Source organism: Rhopalosiphum padi, chromosome 3 (assembly GCF_020882245.1).
Source record: "Rhopalosiphum padi isolate XX-2018 chromosome 3, ASM2088224v1, whole genome shotgun sequence".
In the NCBI taxonomy this organism is placed as follows: domain Eukaryota; kingdom Metazoa; phylum Arthropoda; class Insecta; order Hemiptera; family Aphididae; genus Rhopalosiphum; species Rhopalosiphum padi.
The window spans coordinates 43111208-43134760 of NC_083599.1; the positions used below are offsets into that span (position 1 = coordinate 43111208).

Below are 23553 nucleotides of genomic sequence, written 5' to 3' on the forward strand. Positions count from 1 at the left end.
TGACAATTTTGACGAATATTAAAAATTCATTTTTTTAACTGTTTATAAAACACACAATTTCTCGAGTTAATCTCTTGAAACCTGGACCACTATATTAAGAAAATGATTCTAATTTTTTATTATTAACTTGCATACATTTCATTTAAGCAGATACTTCATAAACACTATAAACATGATTTTATATGATAATTATGACGAATATTAAATATTTATGTTTTTAACTGCTTATAAAACCCACAATTCTCAAGTTTATCTCTTGAAACCTGGACCACTATATTAAGAAAATGATTCTAATTTTTTATTATTAACTTGCATACATTTCATTTAAGCAGATACTTCATAAACACTATAAACATGATTTTATATGATAATTTTGATGAATATTATTATTTATATTTAGAACTGCTTATAAAACACACAATTCTCAAGTTAATCTCTTGAAACCTACACCACTATATTAAGAAAATGATTCTAATTATTTATTATTAACTTGCATACATTTCATTTAAGCAGATACTTTATATACTCTATAATACATTATTTTATATGATAATCTTTACCAATATTAAAAATTCAAATTATTATCTGCTTATAAAACACTCAATTCTTAAGTTAGTGTCATGAAATCCAGACCATTATATTAAGTAAATGATTCTTATTTACTATTATTAACTTCTATAGATATTATGTTAGCTGATTCTTCATAAACACTATAAAACATGTTTTTATATGATAAGTTTGAGAAATATTATGAATTCCTATTTTAATCTGCTTATAAAACAGTCAATTATTAAATGTATACACCAACAGAGGGCGTGAGCGTCGCCGTAGTAGGGACGACATCCGTCGGCCGAACCGTCTCAGAAAGAAACTAGATAGTTGTATATCAGGTGACAGGTAATATTAAAATTGAAAACGAGAAAATTATCCAGAATACTAGGCATTAGTATCAGTGAGAGGTTTATGAAAATATCCTGACGAAATATGCCTAATATGCTGCATATAGAAAAATAAAAATAATAAATGACACGTTAGGAATGACAGTGCAGGCCTATAGAATTCTGCACAGGTGTAGCTGGCACAGTGCCAGGCTTGCCTGGTAAAACTTATAGGTTTCAACTTTCAACCCTGTCACTCAAGAAAACTAGTGGGAATATTCTGTTTTGACGGGGATGCCGGGTCGTATATGGAGACATCGCCAACCATCTTAGCGATGTAGGTCTCCTCTGAGTTCTGACCATAGTCTGGTTTTAGACGGGATTGGTGTAAGATACACTGTCGAGATGCTGTTGGGCTGTTTAGGATTAGTGTTCAATAATGATGTGTCCTCATCAGGGCCGGATTTACTTAGGCTATAGCCTAGGGGCGCGCTAAGTCGTGGATGGTGAAATTTTTTTTTTTGTAGATACTAGATAATATAATTAATATCTGCAAATTTAATTTACCATCTACGAGAATTTATATAGTTGAACTTAAATATTAGTAATGAATAATGTTAATTACGAGTATTATAAATTAGTTCGCTGTTGTAAATATATATATTCATAATATATATAATATATTATATAATATATTCGTAATATATATACATAATGTGATTGTGCATGGTAAATGTGGCATGACAATCATCGTATCAAAAGTGTGTGATATATTGAAAATTGCATATAATATAAAAATATTAACTGTAAAAATATTACTTTTATTTAAAATTCTTTAATAATATATTAACAGATAAGTAGCTAATCATATGTATTATGTCTGTTCTTATAAGATAAAATATGTATATATTTAATGAAAAAAAGATAAAACAACAGTTTTGCAGAATAGTAAAATTTACTTAAATATTATGTCTTTAGGATATCCATGAACAACTCACATTATTTGGATAAACAGGCTCTGTTGTATTAACATGAACATTAGAAATATTTTTTTCTGGTAAACTGTTGAAATCAACTGACTGTAACCAACTGCGTTCTTTATCCTAAATAAATTAAATTGATAAGAGTGGACATTTTATGTTAAAAATAATAAATTAGCTTCCTTTTATAGTTTTATGATATACTGATATAAGATTTAAAATATAAACATACACACTAAATCATATGCATTATGTCTTTGGATAAATAAAATAAATATTTTATAAAATATTACTAATCAACAGTTTTGTAGAATTTAGTGAATTACTTTAAAATAATGCCTTTATCATATTATCCACAAACAACTTACATTACTTGGATAGCCTTTGGTATAATTTAATCTGTTTTATCATCGTGGACATTAGAAAGGTTTCCTTTAATAGATCTATCATATGATAATCGTTTAGGCTGTAGTCCCTAAAATATTAAACAAATGCCTTTAAGTATCTACTTTATTAAAAAATAATAATAATATTTTGAGCTATGTAGATAAAAACAACTTACTGATTTTGCTGCCTCCAATAGTTTTATGACCCGTGCTCTTTTCATAATAATATTGATAATACTGTATTATAATATTAAAAGAGTAATTAATTATTACTAATATATACTAATTTAACGTAAATAAATGTTCAGAATATTTTTTTTATTTTTTAATGGTTTTTTATTTTTATTATTGATAACAATAGAGATGGATAGGGCACCACGATTTTCCCTCCAAAACTGAACTTGTTATCTATGATTTCTATAGTTCTATTGAAGTTCGGAATGATATGTAAACATTTTTTTAAATATAAAATAAACATAAATTAAAAATATTTAATTTCCCTGCGTACAAATTTATATTTTAATTATTAAAAATGTAATAACTTTTTTTTTGTTTATGAGATGATAACAATATAAAATAAGTTCGTTTTGAAAAAAATCCATAATCAAAATATTAAACTTATATTATAACTACAAAGGAAAAAGAACTTTTTGAAAAAAAAATGGAAAAGGAACGTTTTGCTATGAAAAATTTGTTTCTCCTATGCTGATATATATGAGGAAAAAGTGAATTTTGCAGGAAATTGGAAATAGATCATTTTGATTTAAACGTAAAAATATTAATTATAATCTAAGATCAAATTTGGGCGAAATTGTATAATTTAACTATAAAAACAATATTAATTATATTTGTATAGTTTAAAAAGGAACATTGTTCTTGGGGACAGAACTTTCACGTATGTAATTATTTTATAATTTTTTATACACAAAATGACATTTTCAAATCTAATGTCTTAGACAAAAATTAATGTAACCTACTATATTACGAATAGTTCTATAAATTACTTTAACAGTGATATCAAAAAATATAACTTAATAATGTAGGCTGATAGTGAAAGATTGTTTCCACTCAGAATCGTTTCTCGTAATGATGTATAATTAGATTAAAATGTAATACTCTTACAATCATCATTGTAACATTTGTAACATACTTATCTACTTTTTTTTTTATTGTTTTCAATTATTAAGAAAAGTACTAAAATTTTTTTCTTAAGGAACCAATTAGATTTACTTTCCTATCATAAAAGATATTGAAGTTGGAGATTGGAATATTTGCACTGATCTAAAAGGTAATTGTACATACATTATACACAAAATAAATAATAAAAAAAAACATTGCATATCATTGTAAAATCAATTACTCATCAGTCATCATTATACTCTGCTTCATTACTCTGCTCAAAATAAAAAATCAAAAAATTTGTAGTTTTTTTTTTAAATTGACAAAATATACTCCACTTACTATTTCCAGGGCCGGATTTAGGACTAGGTTACCTCCTACCTAGGCTATAGCCTAGGGGCGCCACGACTTGGGGGGCGCTAAGCCGTGGATGGTGAAATTTTTTTTTTGTAGATACTAGATAATATAATTAATATCTGCAAATTTAATTTACCATCTACGATAATTTATATAGTTGAACTTAAATATTAGTAATGAATAATGTTAATTATTATAAATTAATTCGCTGTTGTAAATATATATTATGTTACGAGCAATGTGGAATACCGGGCAATGTATACACTGCCCGGTCAATGTGGTCCTGCCCGGTTAATGTGAATCACGAATTTTTTTTTAACCAACTAATATTATTTTTTATTATTATTATAAATTATAATTATTACCTATTTATAGTATTGATTTTTTTTCAAAACAATGATTATTAATTTTATTGTATCATATAATATTACAAATATTTTGACGGTATAACAAAACAAATTAACAAGTATGTACATCATTTTATTTTTATAAACGACACTATATACTTCATTATTTTGTACTTTGTCATGTTTTAAAAATGGAATTCAAATTTTACGAACATTTGAACAAAGTTATCGAAACGAAAAATATTAACAGTACTTGTATTAGTAAATCTAAATATTATGAAATAATTAATTATTTAAAACAACTGAAGCTAGAGAAGAAAACCAATTAAAAATTAATGAAAAATATGACGTAATGACAGTATTAGGAGAAGAAAAATTAATTATGCCAGTAGGTAACTGTAGAAGGTAATTGTGTAAAATTATATGCTTATAATGAAGAGTTATTTAAAATTTTACATGAAATACATTTATCTATTGGGCACGGTGGTGAAAATCGTACGGAATATGAAATAAATATAAAATTTAAAAATATAACTAGAGAAATAATAATGTCATATTTAAATTTTTGCGAGTCATTATGTGAGAGAAAAGTAAATACATTGAAAAAGGGATTGGTGGTTAAACCAATTATTTCTTTGGAACTATAGTGTCGTTTTCAGTACAAAAACTCGACTGGTTAGTCGAAAATATCAATTATTGTTCATTTGTATTGTTGACTGAAAATTTTTAATTTAATCATTATACATTTTTGTATAACCATAAAATTGGTAAATTAATAAGGAGGGGACTCTCAACTCTTATTGAATAAATGATGTTCCAAGGAATAGGGGAGTTTGTTTTTTATTAGCCTAGGGGCGCCTTTTAAGTAAATCCGGCCCTGACTATGATATTATATACACTATACTCTAATATTAAAGCTAACTGCTAACATTAAAAATTGTATCTACTGAACACACATTTTTTTTAATCAAATGTGGGTAATTGATCAAAGAGAAAAATTAAATACCAATATTATACATCTTAAAATCTTAGTGTAAAGTATATTATATATATATATATATATATATACTAATTATATAGGTATATATATCAATATAATTTATTTTGTTAAATAAAAATAGTTTATGTCATTTTTCTTGGAGTTTTAATAACTAAAAAACACTTTTACTCCGAGCAAATACAATATTAATATACATCTTTAATTCATATCAGCTATTTCCGTATAAATATATTAATCGGATTCAACTGTTGAAATAAAACAAACTTCATATAGCCTAGTTAAAAAAACAATGGATTTAATTAATATAACTGTATTCGTGACTTATAAAAACAGTAAAGCAATACACTTTATTTTATAAATTATCCTTATTGACTACATCAACAACAATACAGTTGTTCGTTCGGTTTTATTTTGTTTTAAATTTATTTAAATTGTAATATAAGATATTTATTTTACACGTATGAAAATGTCCATAATAGTAGTAATAATAATAATAATAATAATAATAATAATAATAATAATAATAATTATAATATAATTAACTAGAATGAATTGCCTATATTATATAATACGAATATTCGATTTCCATAAATGTATTGGCTACGTCTGCGGTTTGCTTATGTTGTCTTGTCCGTCAACCGAGTTCGGGGTGTTCCGACCACCTGAATTCGACGATTGGATGTGTTGAGATTCACTTGTGTCCATCCTATCCATACCGTCCGTCTGGTGAACTACACTATTAAAGTATCTGTCTGCAAAACGTAAAAAATACGATTAAATTATAGTTTGTACATTAAGTATTTTTGTTTGAATGCGTAAAAGAGCATTGGTTCAAATGATTAAAATGCGAATTATAATAACTATACAAAATAATGTACACACAGTACTTAATATATTAACACAATTTGAAGATTTTGACATTATATCTGTATAATCACATCAAATCATAAGTTATTGTTGGCGCAATTTTCTTGGTTCTATTTAAAGTTATTAATTAAATCAGTGTTCAATTGTATTAAAATAAAATTGTCCACTCCCAAGTGTAAATATAAGGGTCAAAATAAAATAATTCTACGATACATATAGATATAGTCGTTTTTCCTATAAAGTAATTTTTGATCGTTGAAATATGTGGAAACAAATATGTATATGATCATAACAAATTGAATTTCGTTCAGCCATGCGCATAAGAAGGTGGGAGACTTGCGCATTTTTTGATCGGCTTATATTTTAATACCCGTGAGCTATATTTAAGTTTAATAATAATATAATATCAATAATCAATGAGAAACGTAGGATGGCCCACAATTTCTTTGATATTATGTACTACTAAGTAGTGAGTTGTCATCATAACTGTTTATTTTGTCTCGGTTGAAATGGTTAGATTTTATTTTTTCCACTTTTTTTTGTCCTTTTTAACTGTTAGACGACAAATTCTTAATATGATAAAGTTTGCTTGTTGGCTATTACAACAATCGACTAAGAGAATATTTCAAAAATAATATCATATTATACTTTAGGGTTTTTTAAAAAAAATTTTTTTCAAAAACATTTATACATTTTGAAATAATTAGTGTTGTGTTTGATAAAAGGATCACTCAAATATAAACTTGACATATTATTTTTCAATTTAATTGAAAAAAGATAAGTTATTAAAATTAATATACTTAAGTATTTTAAATACATGTGAAATTAAAAATTAGGACAAAGAGAGGGAGTAAAAGTAAAACCGAGATCACAGATGCTAGAGTCAGCTGGAATCAAATTAGAGCCATTCAATGAGTAAAGATGTGTAATAGGAGAGCGACTTCTTGTGAATGTCATTGACCGGCACTTTCCAATATTTAATGTGAGACCGAGAGATTCAGCCCATGCGGAGAAACTATTTAAATCAATAATAGTAATATATTATATATAATATACTTAAATATACTTGCCATCGTCAATCAGTGTGGCACCATTGCCTTGTCCGCCGTTACCGGACATCAGTGGCGTCATCATGTAGTCCTCGTCAAGTGTGATGAATGGCGGTCCGGACGAGCATTGCGTATTCCAACGCGGCAACGTCGTCTGGGAGTGTCCACGAGACCTACTGCCGCCGCCGTTGCCACCGCCCGAAGACGACGATGGACTGCCGCCCGGGTTGGATAGCAGGCTCAGGTTGGTGGGGCTTATCACTCCGGTTACGGTGTTCACGGTGCCAATGTTCGAATAGCTGAACAACTATTGTGTAATATACACATACACACACAACATACATGTATAGAACAATGATGATAATATAACAGTATAAAACAATAGAAGAAAATGTCATACACCGCAATGTGGTAATAAAAATGTTTAATGTATTATTCGATATGGGGCAGAAAAGTCGTTGAAGTTTCTTTTTTCAAAAAATATAACCGCAATAAGATGCGATTTAATGTACCTAAGCGTGTTTTATTTTTCTTTAATTATAGATGAAATACAATTTAGGTGCAACAACTTCTCGGCCCCTATTATATAATATTATGTTATGCACATTGCACACACTACCACACAGTCGGCGTAATTGGTTAGGTTGCAGGTCTGATCGTTAAAGTCTGTAGACAAAAAAGTGCATAAAAAGCGTTGCCGTTACCATTACAAAGTGTTTTTATTTTATTTTTTAATTATTAGTCATTTGACACGTGCGATTTGAGGCAAGGTAGTATTAACCGAGACCGTTGTATTAAAATAAATCTGAAACGTTAGTCGAAAATAATGATAATATGGTAAATATATAATATTATCTACATATCGTTGTACAGATGATTTCGGTGACTCAGAAATATCGGAAATTATATCGACGATCGTTATTCTATTGATGATTGACTAATACTTTAGATGTATACATTTAAATGCAATGTCATGTGATCTACATTAAAATGTATTAACTTACTACAGCCGAATCGATTGTATAATGAGGTCAATAGTAGCTAGTAGATACTCAATTTCTGCCAATTGTAGATATTATATTAATTGTCAGAATTCCCATAAAAGTGTTTAAAATAAAATTGATTCAAGAATGATTTGCTCACAAAAAAAAACAAAAATACGCAAGTCTTAATACAAATTTTCAATCGACCATTTATTCACAGTTTCTCCAAATATTGAGCTTTAAGAGAACCATAAAACTGCAGTGGCTTTTCCGCGTAAATATAGATTGAATTATCTTAACCTAATCTGCGAAATACTATACACAATTACATCACGTGATTTAATGGAAGGTAAACATTTTTATTGTTGACACAGCGTGTCGACAAACGTAGTTGATTTAAAACTATATAGTATAGGTGTACCTACCGTTATGATTAAATCATTTATGCACGTGTTTATTTTAACTCCAATAAACCATATTTAAATTATTGTATCAACCTACAAATGTCTTATTAAAATTGGGTCGACTAGGAGTCTGGTGCCTGTACTACGTTGGGACGTCGTGAAGGAGTATCAGTGTTTTTGGATGTTTCGCGTAGGTTAGTATTAACCTCAGAATATAATGATGCTTAGTGACCCAGTAAAGCGCAAACAGTATGTATTTACATAAAATATTGATTCACATTGTCCGATAGCTTTGTGATAGAAACAAAACCAATGCCTATTGGATGTGAGATACTCTATGATGTATTCATATCATTTAAGATGTCTATGAATTTTACATATTTTTTTCTTTTAGTCGTGCACATTTCAGACCAAATTATAATCCATATTGTGTGCAGCGCTAGATCTAGGGCATTTGACACCCGGGGCTAATAAAAATGTAGCACCCTTGCATAGTATTAGCTACGGGGGTCAATATTTTTCACATACTTAAGAGCGCCAGTGGCAGGGATACCCGCTTACTCCCCTTAGATCTGACACTGAATGTATGATGTTAAAATCAGTAGTATTAAATTGTAAGTTTAGGATTTTTTTTGGAATAAACATTTTTTTTTTTTAAATATTTTTATATTAGATATTTATAGATTATTTTTTGTAAATTCTATAGATTTTTCAAATTTCATATTTAAGATATCAAAGAAAATTTTAAAAACCTTATACGAGTAAAAATAATGTACATAAAAATTAAAAATAAATACAATTTAATTATTAAAACTGGTTATTATAAGTTATTAGGTAATAGCCGTTACTGTATAAAACTACTACTACTGTAGTACCTATACTGTTAAAAATGTATAGTTTATATTTTTATTGAATAATACAATTGTTAACCCATTTTATGATGTGATATTTGATTATTTTAGGGACGTATTTAGATAATTTTTAGTATATCTACATGCACTTTCTTAAAGATCTTTTTTAAGTCAAAAACTTCCTAATCCTTCTCATTATTATTTTTTGATCTACTGTTTGTAGGTACTGTACACGTGGCGTTAGTATTAAAATGCTGAAAAAGAATTAAAAAAGAAAGGCAAAAAAGTAAACCATTAGTTGCAGCAATGTTAAAGCTGCAGATGAGTATGCGTGTATTATTATTGGTTAAGAAACACACACACATACACACACAACGACGGAAACACAAACTCGCCGTGTAATGGGTACATTATTGGATAATAATATTGTAGTATTAACGTTAAGACCCGTTTTAAACAAATATTCACGAAAAAAAAACAAATTTTAAATTATTATATTATGTTATTTTTACATCTCGGCGACTTCTTGGCACAGTTTCCGCCAAGTGCCGACACGAAGACTAACGATTATCCTCGGCGCGCAATGAAACAGGAGATATAGACGTCGACGCTACTGCCGCAATACAACGTACGTACGTGTGAGTACAATTGTATAATAATTGTCCGCGATCACGGGCAGGCGTGTAATATCTCATTATATCGCGACGGTATTTTTTTTTGGTATAGATGAAATGATCGTAAATATCAAAATCGGTATCACCGACTAGTTCCGCAGCCATGTGGACGAGGCAATAAAACACGTCATTTTTATGCGTATATATATGTATGTATATGTACAATACAAGGAGTTTCAATATCACAAAACAGATTCTATTTTCTACTACACATAGTTATACAAAAAGAAATATTTAGTATTGATATATATATAAATATATATATACTTTGGTAGTTGAAAACGTATTGGTTTTACAAAATAATAATAATATAATATATATAAAAAGAATAAACAAAAACTTATTAGCATATTAAAACATAAGTGAACGCACTATTATACAATAATTACACTCTAACTATATTATATTTATATATATAAATATATTTGTGGTTTATTTTCATCAGAACAATAATATAATAACCGACATATTATCTTAAGATATTGTTGTTATAATATAACATAATCACTAAAACGGTTTAATTTCTGGTTTTTAATTAATCGATTATTTATATTATACAATTACAATGCGTAAAACAAATGAATTATTACGTAACACAAATATCTATTAACAAACAGAAACAATAACAAAACATAATACATATCATAATTATATATTAATATAATGTATTTTAAATAATATTAGCTACTACGGAAAATATAAAAAAAATAGTATCGCTCAACTTTATCTTCTAAAGTGTATAAATATATATATATACACATTATTATTACACATTATTTAATTACTGGATGCAGTTAAATCGTATAACATAAAAAGAATAAAGAAAAAATTAACAATTTCAATAGTGTTATACTCGTATAGATATGACGATTGATCGAGTGGGATGGGCGGGAAGTTTTCGGCTCGTTTGTGTGCGCAATTCAATAATTGATAGTAAAACTATTGTATCGAATAATATTGTATAATTACACATACGTACCTACGTGTACGTGTATTGATGAAGAAGTAGTCTATGAAGTACGAAATAGTATAATGTATATGTACGATGATCGGTTTGTATTGTAAATATTTTAATAATATTATACCTAAAATAAAATATTTTAAGTACGGGGGGATTTGATTTTCAACTGGGCTTTTTAATTTTTTTGTCACTTCATTCTATTCTAGCACAATTTAATATAATATACATTATACATGTCGAACTCGATATATTTATAGAATGCAAAATTGTAAACCATATTTATATTTAAAATATTTATTTATATTTTTGTATCTTTAATGTATTTCGCACATTGCATATGAAATAAAGATACACTATAAATCATTATCTGTATTTTGTAGAATAGCATCGTTATATTATCGTTCTTATTTATAGAGTACAGAATATACCAGTATAGCTTATATAAAATAATGTAGATATTTTATATTATTGCATGCAATTTTCCAAGCGCGACCTACTGCCGACGGAACGTCGTCCTTGGCACGTAAACGATGAATATAAAAAAAAATATCGGTGAAAACGCCCACGAAGTTTGTTCCGGCTCTTCATTTTCCGCCGTATACATGCATATATGATATATGTACCTCCACAATGCACGATACTGAGGTCGACTATTACTAAATCCAAATGCGTCACGATAACGTTTCAAAACAATTTCGAACCAGACGAAAACCTTTATCAACACCACAAGAATTAGAAAGACAAATTTTTTGATATTTTCTTTTTTGTCTAGAATTTTGAGTTATCTGCCAAATATTTTATGGTTAGGTATATTCTCCGAGTATTTAACGCGTAATATTATAATTGTAATTATTCAATTGCACAATGAATGAAATGCCAGACGACCGAATTTTATTTTAAATTGGTGTTGAAATTAAATTTGTACTGCATTCTAGCAATGCAAGTGATTTTGTGGGTATAATAAGTATAATAATAATAATATATATATATAATATATACGCGGCATTGTAGGTATGCAAAATATCACTTGATCAATATTCCAAGTCATATATGAGAGAAATACGTACGATGCAGTGTCGTTGTATACCTACGTAGTTTATATTATAGTCATATTATTTTAGTAAACTGGAATTTCTGGTTCATGTTTGTAAGATATCTAATTTTTTTTTTATATCTTTCGTATTTAAATTTTTTGGATTGGAATTAATTTGCAAGATAAATCGAACGAACGAGAAGACACGATAATATTATAGAAGAAGATTTCACTGTTGTGAAACGTTTATTTTTTAAATGTTGTAACTCGTAATGAATAATAAAATATATTAAAAAATTAAAAATAACATCATTTTAAAACTGCAATATTGAGAAAAATTATTCCGTGAGAGGTAAATTTTTTAGTTAAAAATAAATTATTTTAGTACACATTTGTAAAAAAAAATTCCAATTTAAAGAATAAATAACAACATTTATTTTAAAGTTAAGTATTATATTATATCATTACTCAAAACATTAAAAGATTTATTCGTATAATTAAACCGACTAAACACATTACCAATTACTGCAGAGTAAACTGAGAAAATGTATACAAAAATAATGTCTTCAAAGTTTGACTAATAATCGTTTCACGTTTAATATAATTGTATTCAAATCAGCAAGGTATGATATTATAGTACCTACATCAAATGCATTAACAACTGAATGATATCGAATGCTTACGAATTTTGTGTTTTTTTTTTAAATATTTTTTCTTTACAGACAATTTACATGAACTAAGTGAACTTAATATGGAAGTTTTAATAATCAGTTCTTACTGTATAAATTATTTATTCTCACAAATGTATTCGTCGCGATGAACGTTTAATTTCAAAACAACTGATGATTAATTTTGTTCATTACCTATGTAAACGCTACAGATGGAAATTTAATAATACAATAATAATTATAATATATAAGGCAGTAACAGCGATGCAGTTACGCCTATACATATATTATAATATAAGTCATGGTCGAAAATCTATATAATATTAATATAAACATATTCACAATGTCGTCTATATATTAGGTTAGACACACACACAACTAATAATGCACTGACAATAATAATAACTGTATAATAATACTTATAAAATATATTACAATAATAATAATTAATAAAAATAATAATAACACATAGGTTTATATAATAATATATAGGTACTACGTATAAGTATTATACCTAATTTAATAACTGCATCTCTCTACAATGGGTATTTATTGCACTTTAGTATATTATGTACACTCAAATTTACATTTATTGATTGACTTTATTAAACGTCGTTATAATATATTAAAACATAATAGAATGGCACATTTTAGTATTTTATGAACCTCGTGGTCCATTCGTATATTATACCTATATAGCGTTTATGACGTTTAAACGTTTTACAGAAATACAATATTACATAATAATTATTAATTTTATTTATATAGTTGCAATACAGTTGCAGTATGTACTTTAAGTACCAAAACAGTTTATTCTAACGATGATTATACAAAAGTTATACACGATAATAATATTATTTATAATAGAAAAAAAAAAATAACGAAAAAATGAAAGTTACTAAACTGCGTGTAAATTATGCTTCGTAATTATTATTATTTTTATAGGAGGGCTAACGCGTTTGTTACAACATATCAACACGCGGCGAAAACGCAAACGGATGTAAAAAATTCACATTTTTGGTGGATATAATTAATATCAAAACACAATCTTTACAGACGTAAGTATATATTATATATGTATATAAACAGACGGTATTCGGGACCGTGTGCGGTTAAAACAAATAAAAAAACGATAAAAAAAAAACAACAACAATAACAACAACAACAAACTATAAAACACGATAATACTGCCGGCTAAGCAAAGCTCGAACGTACAAATGGGACGCACTTTTCCGGGTGGCGTCTGTATAATATATTATTATTATATTGGTGGTTACTCGACGTATATATTATTTACATAAACACACGATACAGAATATGTGGCGTGTGTATTTATATAATTGTAAAATGGATCGTGAACAGGCCGTTGAAATGCGGTATCGTACCCGTCGGATTTGAATACGAAAAAAGTTCCAAAACTACGTAAATCATTAGGTCCGAGAAAAATAATTTAATTCTGGTCAAAGTATGGTGGGTATTTATCATATTACTTGTACATGACTCGGACAGTCAGACCATCCTTAGTATACTTGTATACGGGATTTCCGGCTATGACAATAATAATAATAATAATAATAATAATAATAATATGTAATTATCGATGATTGGTGATAAATACGAGTTGATTGAGATAAAATATAGTTTGTTATGGAAATCATAACAAAATGAAATACGACAAGCATAGTGTACTTAACCATATATATCATATATATATGAAAATAATATATACGTCACAGGCACAGGGTGAAGGGGGTGGGGCAATGTGTTAGGTCATATATTTATGAAAAACATTGTTGTTATTGCGCGAAAACAAACGGACAAAAAAAACAAACTAACAAACAAACAAACAAATCAAAAAAAAAAAATGGTAAGAGAAAAATAAAAACGTTAATAATTTGACGGGTTGTAATCGTGAGCTGGCAAGTTGAACGTATACGGTACCTGGCCGTGTTGTATGTGCGAGAAATGGTAATCGCGGTTGGTAGACACGGTAAACGGGCTGCCGCCGGTCACCACGCTCCGGCCGCCGCCGGACAGCTGTGACTCGGATAGTTGACCACTCATCGGCGGTGGACTTTGATCGGAATCTCTTCCGCCACCCGGCGATCCATCACCGCCACCTCCGCCGCCCATCGGTGGCGTGTTGGAAGTCGGTGGCGAGTTAGACGGAGCAATGGTCAGCTCACCTGCAACCACGCGTGGTGTCGAACGTCAATTATTAATAAGTATAATTTATATTATGACAGTAATATATATACTATTATTATTGTACACAGATTGATTATTAGTATCTGCAAAATATTATCTATTTCTTGTAAATAGGTTATTCCTAGTACTCGCTCTCTATGTAGGACGATTCACCAAGTATACTCGCATCTTTTCTTCTTCAATGATGCAACTATTCAAAATATAATTTTGGAATTTTTAAATATACTTAAAGATCATGTTTACAAGTTCTCGAGATTTTTTTAAACTACTTAAAAGACTATTCTGTGGATACAAAAACTTCTGTTTTTAAATGAAAATTCCATTTTTATATAGTTAATTATTTAGCTGATAATCTATCTGAAAATGCTGATGTAAAATTCAAATTCAAACGAGCAGTTTTGAATTATTTAAATTGTATAATACTAAGGATATAAAAACAGAAGATTATATAGCCACTTGATTCTCCTTAAATAGTATTGAAAATCTTAAGAATTTGAAAATATGAAAATATGGTCTAGTATATAAAAAATTCCAAAAATCAAAATTTGAATAAATTACAATGTACAATTTAAGTCACCGAAATACAACATTTTATTTATTGATATAATTGTTTAAGGTTTTTTTTATTTTACTTTTTCAATAAATTTAAATGTTAATTTATTATATTCATATTCCGAATCAGACTATTTTTCTGAGAATTTTAATGCAACATAATTGTTTGTATCACTGCAGCTAAACTCAAAACAGTATTTTGTTATAACTTCAAATAATAAAACGAAAATAAAAACAAATACAAAAATGGTTTTTAAAAATACATGAAATTACCGATAAACTTACTGTTTACTGTTTAGTGAAAAATAAAACTAAACATAGTATTATGATTATATTGTATGCATTTCAATGTATTGTTTGTGCTGTGCAAATATTATTATTATAGAATAATAGGATATGTGTATATTATCGATCGAGTACGGAGCTTAAAGGTAAGAAAAATAGGACGCGAAAAAAGGCCTATCCATGCTGTATAATACATGCGTGTGCATCGTAGTGTGCGGTTAATATGGCAATGTGCCATGTCCGCGAAATCGATTGCCGAGTGCGAGATTTCAGGCGACCTTTGAAACATAACTATTCTACTTATTCTTTTACGTTTCAGATGCACTACAAAATTAACGTAGATTATATGATAATTTTCAATAATAATAATATGAATGCTGTAGTACCTACTGTTGTATTTTTTACAAAAGATATGTATAAAAATAAATTAAAAAAACAATTATAATTATGTAATAAGTAATCAAATTTAGTAATAAGTCATAGTCATTAAATATTTGTTGGCCAATATTAATAGTAATTTAAAGATAAAGATATGATAATAGGTATGTAAGAAATAAGAGAAGACAAAAAGGGTTTCTTCAGCAGTCGCTGTACAGAATATCAAGATTTAATAAAGTGCTTATATTTTAAATTATGTGTGTTTCAGTTTTATTCGTGTTCGACGAAGTGATTAGCGTATATGAAACTATTATATATAATACTAGATATAATAGATGGGTACGGACGTAAACGAGATGATTTTCAATTAGCGAATTAATACCTTGGTAATTGGTAACATGTAAATTAGTTTCGATGAACTTTCATTTACATTATACAACTATGTAAAATTAACTTTTTTCAACAATAGATAGAAATGTATTGTATATTCAACTGACCGTAGTTATAACATATAATTAAGAGTGTCTAGATTCTATCCAAGTATGAATAACACGTTTGTATTATTAGTTAATCTATTTACAAGTTGCTATAGCCTATAAGCCATAATTATGGACTTGTACTAATATTTGTACACTTTATTTTAACCCGAGAAAACCAATATCATATTTCTCGATATACATTGTGTCGTTAGTAGTTTTTGATATTTTTTTGGATCCTTGATTAATCAATCGCATGAGAATAACATGAGAAAACAAGACGATTGTTTTATCGAATAACGCTCATAATCATTATAAACGCACACTCTCGACCTCAAACAAACTTTAGTATAACATAACTGATCGGTTGGCGCTTCTTCGGAATTCTACATATTATAGTACCTATTAGTGATTTAATTGTGTAACAACTTACCTGTAGATCGAATGATAGCTACTGGCCGCGCCATAGGCGGTGGAGGGGGAGGTGGTAGCATGGTGCTCGGATAATATTGTGCCATTTTAGGACTCCGCGTGGGTCCCGCCTACAATGCAATAGAGAAAACAAAACGATGCAAATTAGTACAAATTATTGGAAATAGTATACAATTGTAGACTACACATAATATGATAAATTCTATATATTATACAATGTATTCTAAAATTTTACGACAAACGGTGTCAGAATTGGCATTATACCCGAGTGTTAACCTAAAGTTTAAATTTTTAAATATTTTTACTGTATAATATATATTTATAAATATGTATAAATTAATGTAAAACCTGATTTCCATAGGCCCATCCCTACGTGGGGCATAAAAAAAACAGTAAACGGTAATTAATAATTATTATTAGGTGAAATCAATATAATACACTCGCTACATTATGTACATAATATTATACATGACTAACGGTAATATATATGACATTCATAAGAGGGGCAATTTCATAAAACAAACATGTATTATATTAGTTTTATTTATGGAATTAGAATTTAATTCCAATTAGGTATACATTATTATTTATTATCACCATTAATATGATTTGCAAGTCGTAAAAAAATATGAAAAATATTATATAAACGAAACTCAACAAGTAAAACGAGGGGAGAAGAATAATTCAACTAAATTAACTATGCATGTAAATGTAAATATATTATAAACATATAAGTATGATAAAAAGTGCGATGGAAAATGTTTTTATTTAAACTATAACAAACTATACAATGAATTGCTGGAATTTTTTTTTATATTACTAATGTCAATCATAAAGGTGATAATTAATATATAATTAGCCAATAACTAATAGGTAAGGGTTGAAAGTTTAAATATGTATATATTTAAAATTATAGTATACATCGTGTTTGAAAAATTCCGTAGAACTCTAATAATTAATTCTATGGAAAAATCAATATATTTCAATGTAGTTTTTTTAAACAGCAATCTATAAGAAATGTTATGCCATTAAATTGGAATTTTCTTATAAATTATTTTTGAAAGTAAATATTTAAATTATATTAATAAGTCACATAAATTATTGGGGAAACACGCAACTTTAGGAACACAATATACAATAACTGAGTTAAATTACTGTTAAAGAAAATATATAAAAAAGAAAAAAATGGAAAGATGTTCATTGATGCACAAGCGCGCTTTAGTTAGTTTAAAAAATATATAATATATGTTTGTTCAATGTTTTGCTATATTTGTAGTCTTGTAATTTAATATTTAAAATTGGGTATTGAACGATTATATGTATATATAAAACGTTAATATTTTGAGGTACAATAATTACATGATATATTATAATAATAATAAGTACATAATATTATTTTTATACGTTGTGATATTACATACCTGTGCGCCTTGAGAGCTCTCCGCTTCTTGACACACAAATGTGACAAAGTCCGAAAGCGTATCATGCCCATTCTCTGGGTACTTGGCTGGACTGTGTTGTTCTGGTCCCGATGTCGCCGAACCGTAATAGTTGGCAGACGCTAAGGATGCTATGCTTCCTGAGTGTTGGCCAGGAATACCTATATACATATTTATGGTATTATGAGTTCAATATAAGCTATTCAAATGTGGTAAAATTGATGAGACAATTAACTCGTGTTAATTAAGTTGAGTCAACGTCAAGATTTTAAGCTATATTATAGCAAATTATTTTTAAACAACAGTATAATTAACACTAAAAGTTTAAAGTTAATAAAAATAAATTTGACTAAGTTATTAAAATATTAGTTAAATTTGTTTTCAATTAGGTACCACTGTGTCGTACATATTATTATGCAACTTTCATTTTTTTTTTAAATAATTACTATGAGTGCGAGGATATTTTTAATAAAAAATAAATATACAATTAAATTATATTTGTTAAAATGTACTATGTAGAAGAGTACAGCGATAATTAATATGCATTAATGTTAGTATTGATAGCCAATAGGTTTTCTGTTAAAAAAAAAATGGATATAAAAATGTACCATGATCGATGTCAGAGTGCCAACTGGTTTGACTAGATAGGGATGCTGGACTTTGGCCATAATATGTGATCTCCGAACTGGATTTATCCCTTTGGCCGCCTAAATCGATTTCTGTGTCTTCCGCAGAGCTCATTCTCCGCATTCGTTTGATTCTGGGCTCGTTTAACGGGCTTTGTGTCCTCTGGATCGACATCGGGCCTAAAGGAAAAAAATGAATGATTACTTTTATCGAATATTGATATATACATAGGACATTTGTATGCGTACTACTCGCAACGAATCGTATACTATTACATAATATGTTATACACAATACACAAAGAACTCTTACAAGTTTTCTTGCCAATCTTTAACGTCTATAAAGTTTTAATAGCAACTATAATATAACCAATTACTCTATATAGACGTAGATAAACTAAGTACTAAGTTATAATCTGTATACCTAATAGAATTATTTGATCACCCTACTGCCTGACAGCCTGAGTACACGCGTGACTTTCTAATTTAATATCGCTCAGAACGTAAACGCCATGTTCAATACGGAAACATACCATTTCCATTAACGGTCGTTACATATACCTAATATATAGGCAACAGTGACATACCAACTCAACAGCAGACCATTGCGATTCGTGGAACCACAATACATTTATTCTGGTTTTGCGAATAGTGGTGTATTCAGAAATGTACAATATATTTACTAAAAACAATAAAATCATTGCCACGTTTTTCCACACCGAAAATAATATAACTACCAATATTATAATATCTATTGTTAGTTATGTTAAAAATAATATGACGTATTAAACACAAATTATGTGGTTATATGAGTCGGGTTTCGTTATAGAGAATCAGACAATTTTATTGAACAATATTATTAGCGATGGTCGGCTGTTCTAATAAATCTGTAAAGTGATGTGAAATAATGTTATAAATTTGAATTGTTTAAAAAAAAAAATTGTCACCCCAATGTAATTCGAAACTTTGCATTAGGGTAAACTGATCCGATTACTTTCTTCCCTAAATATGCCACTTGCCAACTTGAAATGCGTAAAATAAACAGTTGGACGATAATGATTAATTTAATATAGTTCTACAAACAAAAATGTTTATAATCCTACTTTTTTCATTATACTATATATAGCATCATCTTCTATTTTAGTATGGATTATGCAGTCATAATTTTAAAAATATATGTATTTATTCATTATTGTGTAATATGTGTAATTTAACAATAAATGTTTTGACTGTTTCAGGAATCTTAAACATATTAGGAAGGACCAAATAAAACTTTGTGTTATCCATGGATAGCAAATTGTAATAAATATTGTAGAATAAGGTTTTTTTTTTATGTTGAATTAATGTGTAAAATGTGAGCTGAATGGTATAATATATAGTATTTATTTATCTTATTATTATACTCACCTAGTTTTAATAGCCAACTAGTTAATTTATTGCGAACAAGATAATATTGCCAAGGTATAGGGTAATGCGAATAATGCGCGCAGCATAATAAAATATAGTATATTCTATATATGTAACGGTACCGAACCTATATGATATATTGTATAAATGGTCGCTTTCGCGTATCGTCCATTTTGATACCTAATAAGGGAAATCGCGAACAATGCGAAGAACTCGTTCATTTATCCTTCATCTTGGAAACATTTTTTTTTCTTTTTTTTTTCACACCACAGCGCATTATTATTGTATAATATACACGTATATTATATGTACACGGACGCAGACGATATAACTATTATAGCTATTGGTCGCGCGAGATAATAATCATTCCGACTTAACCGCGGTATATGCACACTTTATATAGATATATCTACATACACATCTTAATACCTATATTATAATATAGATATAGATTCCCGCCGCCACGGACGATCCAACCGCAATACACTGGATCGATACACGCGTATGATAAACACGTCGTCAGCTATCGTGTCACGCGCTTAATATATTACATAATTGTGCTTATACATTAGGACGTGGGAAAAGTACGTGGAAACGCGACGGCTGGAATATACGCATCTCACTATAATATAATATACCTACTTTTTTTCCTAAATCACACGTTTATACCTATACATTATCGACATTTATGTACCCGACGCATTCAATTTTTGCGAGATAAATAGAGCTGCACTTTTACCGGATAGAAATACACGTTAAACGAATAGTTATAAATTACAATATATAGGTACATATTATATGTGTGTGTATGTATGAGGGCATACTATATATCTGAACTTTCTGTGAAAATCATGTCTGATGATGACGGAAAAATCATTTTCTACGACACATAATTTTCTTGTATAATGTTATCAGTTATATCAAATAAAAAGATTTCAATTTTTTAAATGAAATACAATAAAAAAGGTTTAAAAAAAAAATAAGTTAAAAAATATTTCGTTTTAACACATTTTTGTTATAAGATATTATTCCGAAGATATTAGGTATGACATGGTACCCTAGCTAATATATTATCTTAACAATGATTATAATACGTTTTTATTCCGGTTATTTAAGTAATAATAATTATTACCATATATTACTAGATTATTATAGCATCAATTTTAACTTGTTTAATCTTAACATAGGTAGTGTAATCGCGAAAAAAACACGAAATTAGTAGATAAAGGATATAAATATCTTATAAAATATCATATCATATTAAACTCACTATAACTGCCAGATGCCATGATAGATGAATGGTCGCCTGGCGGGGTGAAGCTGCTGCAATAATACCCTGGGTTTTCGATTTTGATAATGTTCATGGGTGGCATACCGTTTGGATTCTGAATTATAGACGCTGTAAAAAATAATTTTAAAAAATTCACTTTAAAAATATGTACGCCATATTGGTACACTAAAAATATAATATCAATGTAAAATACATATATATATATATATATATATATTCTATATTGCATTATCAAAACGCAAAATAATATGTATAACAATGTTATGTATATTATACTGTTATGGCTAAACTACTAAATTTATAATGCAATTAATTTCTGTCCTTATAGTTTAGATTATATTGATTTACGAGATTCATATCATGCAATGTGTAATAGAGGCATAATAATGCTTGTATTTTTTGTATTATTAAATACACGTGGCAAATCGTTTGACATACCTAATAAATTAGAGTTTTTGTTTAAAACAAACGAATTATTATATTGTATAATATCCAATACCATGATATAAACTTACACATCATAGTGCTATAATATGATATATTATATATATATATCTAAAGTCGATATTACTGTGTATAATCCGTTAGTTTATTTTATATATTTGTTGAAAACGAGAACACGGTAAAAATACGGTAGGTTTAAGTTGCACGCGCCCGAAGACGACGGCGAGCTAAAAATCGTCGAGTTTGGGGTGGTTGTGCGCTTTGACCATTATAGGAATTAACCGTGAAACCAGGCGAACATCGAATCATTCGCTCACTCTCTCCTACAGAGCTCTCTGTGTTCTCATAAATCGCAATCTCAATCCCTCTCAAATCTCTATGTCATCGGGACGGCGATCGTCATATATTTTGAGGTATACTCCAATGACGAGCATATTATAAACTATAATATTATTACACTATTATATACAAAACGCAGACAATTGTCGGGTTTTGCATCCAAACAATTCGGTCGCACGTGTGTACGCGCGGAAAATGATACGTCACCCCTTTACTCGCGGATAATATTATACATATACATGCGCATGTGTGTGCGTGCCGTCTCTCCTTGGTCTAATCCTTAAAATGGGCAATGTTGTGTGCCAGCAAATGTTGCGGATACCAATGGATGACTTACGACTTTGAAACAGGCGATCTTCCTATACAGTGGCGGTGGCAGAGCTCGCACGCGGCCGAGGGTGGTATATGTTGCGGGTGGACAGGCGGTGGGGACCACGCGTTAAGACACACACACACACACAGAGTATATATATATATTATACTACGAGGAATTGATATGTATATAATATACAGCCGCGTACTGTGCAAAATGTTTTAATATACGCGCAAAGATATAAACTTAAAAAAAAAATCCGTAGACTCGGGAGTTTTTGACGTAGGTAGTGCCGTGGCGGCGACCGCAGCTCCCAATTGAACCGTTTATGAGGTGCGCCGTAAAATCTCAGCAGACCATTTGAAATGATTTATAAAATTTTAAATTGTAAATAACCACGCGGAAAAGCGTTTAAAAATTACTGAGTATTTGTTAAGCGTAATTGCATTTAATAAAAATATTGTATAGGGTATCTAAGTAGCTAAATCGTAAATAGACATGCGAGGGAGAGTATAAAAAATAAGGTATTATATAAGTATATTTTTATCGGATTAGAATTGTAGCACGACCGTGATTTTATTATAAGATTCGCTGGAAATTAAAATATATTGTTCCTTTAAAGTTCTAATTTATTGTAAAATAAAAAATCTGCCATGAAAATAATCACTATAGCATGTTACATATTATTGCATGTCGTAGTCATTATAGGTAATCGATTTTTCCAATTAATCGGAATTCAAATATTTTCGTTGGAAAAAGGTTAGGTATTATAGGAAAGTACTTCTTCTATTAAGTGCTAGGAACTTT

General features: G+C 28.6%; 1 protein-coding gene and 1 long non-coding RNA gene across 10 annotated transcripts in view; both read right to left on the reverse strand.

Moving 5' to 3' along the window:
* Positions 1-1745: 1745 nt before the first annotated feature.
* LOC132927904 (uncharacterized) lies at positions 1746-2558 on the reverse strand. The gene is made up of 3 exons (XR_009661892.1): positions 2421-2558; positions 2227-2333; positions 1746-1981 (listed from the first exon to the last, which is right to left on the reverse strand). It is a non-coding gene; the product is annotated as an uncharacterized LOC132927904 (long non-coding RNA).
* A 2779-nt stretch (positions 2559-5337) lies between these two features.
* The window catches only part of LOC132923992 (nuclear factor 1 X-type), a 142788-nt gene continuing 124572 nt past the window's right edge, over positions 5338-23553 (reverse strand). For 6 of the 9 annotated variants that reach the window (XM_060988038.1, XM_060988034.1, XM_060988037.1 and 3 more), the window contains 8 exons: positions 21630-21758; positions 18936-19133; positions 18310-18488; positions 17237-17257; positions 16890-16998; positions 14499-14743; positions 7005-7290; positions 5338-5819 (listed from right to left, as the gene is read on the reverse strand). In XM_060988038.1, coding sequence (XP_060844021.1) covers positions 5668-5819; positions 7005-7290; positions 14499-14743; positions 16890-16998; positions 17237-17257; positions 18310-18488; positions 18936-19133; positions 21630-21758 — 1319 coding nt within the window. In that variant the 3' untranslated portion in view covers positions 5338-5667. Of the gene's footprint in view, positions 5820-7000; positions 7291-14498; positions 14744-16889; positions 16999-17236; positions 17258-18309; positions 18489-18935; positions 19134-21629; positions 21759-23553 lie in introns of all 9 variants that reach the window. The other 3 variants (XM_060988036.1, XM_060988035.1, XM_060988033.1) reach the window with 2 other exon arrangements.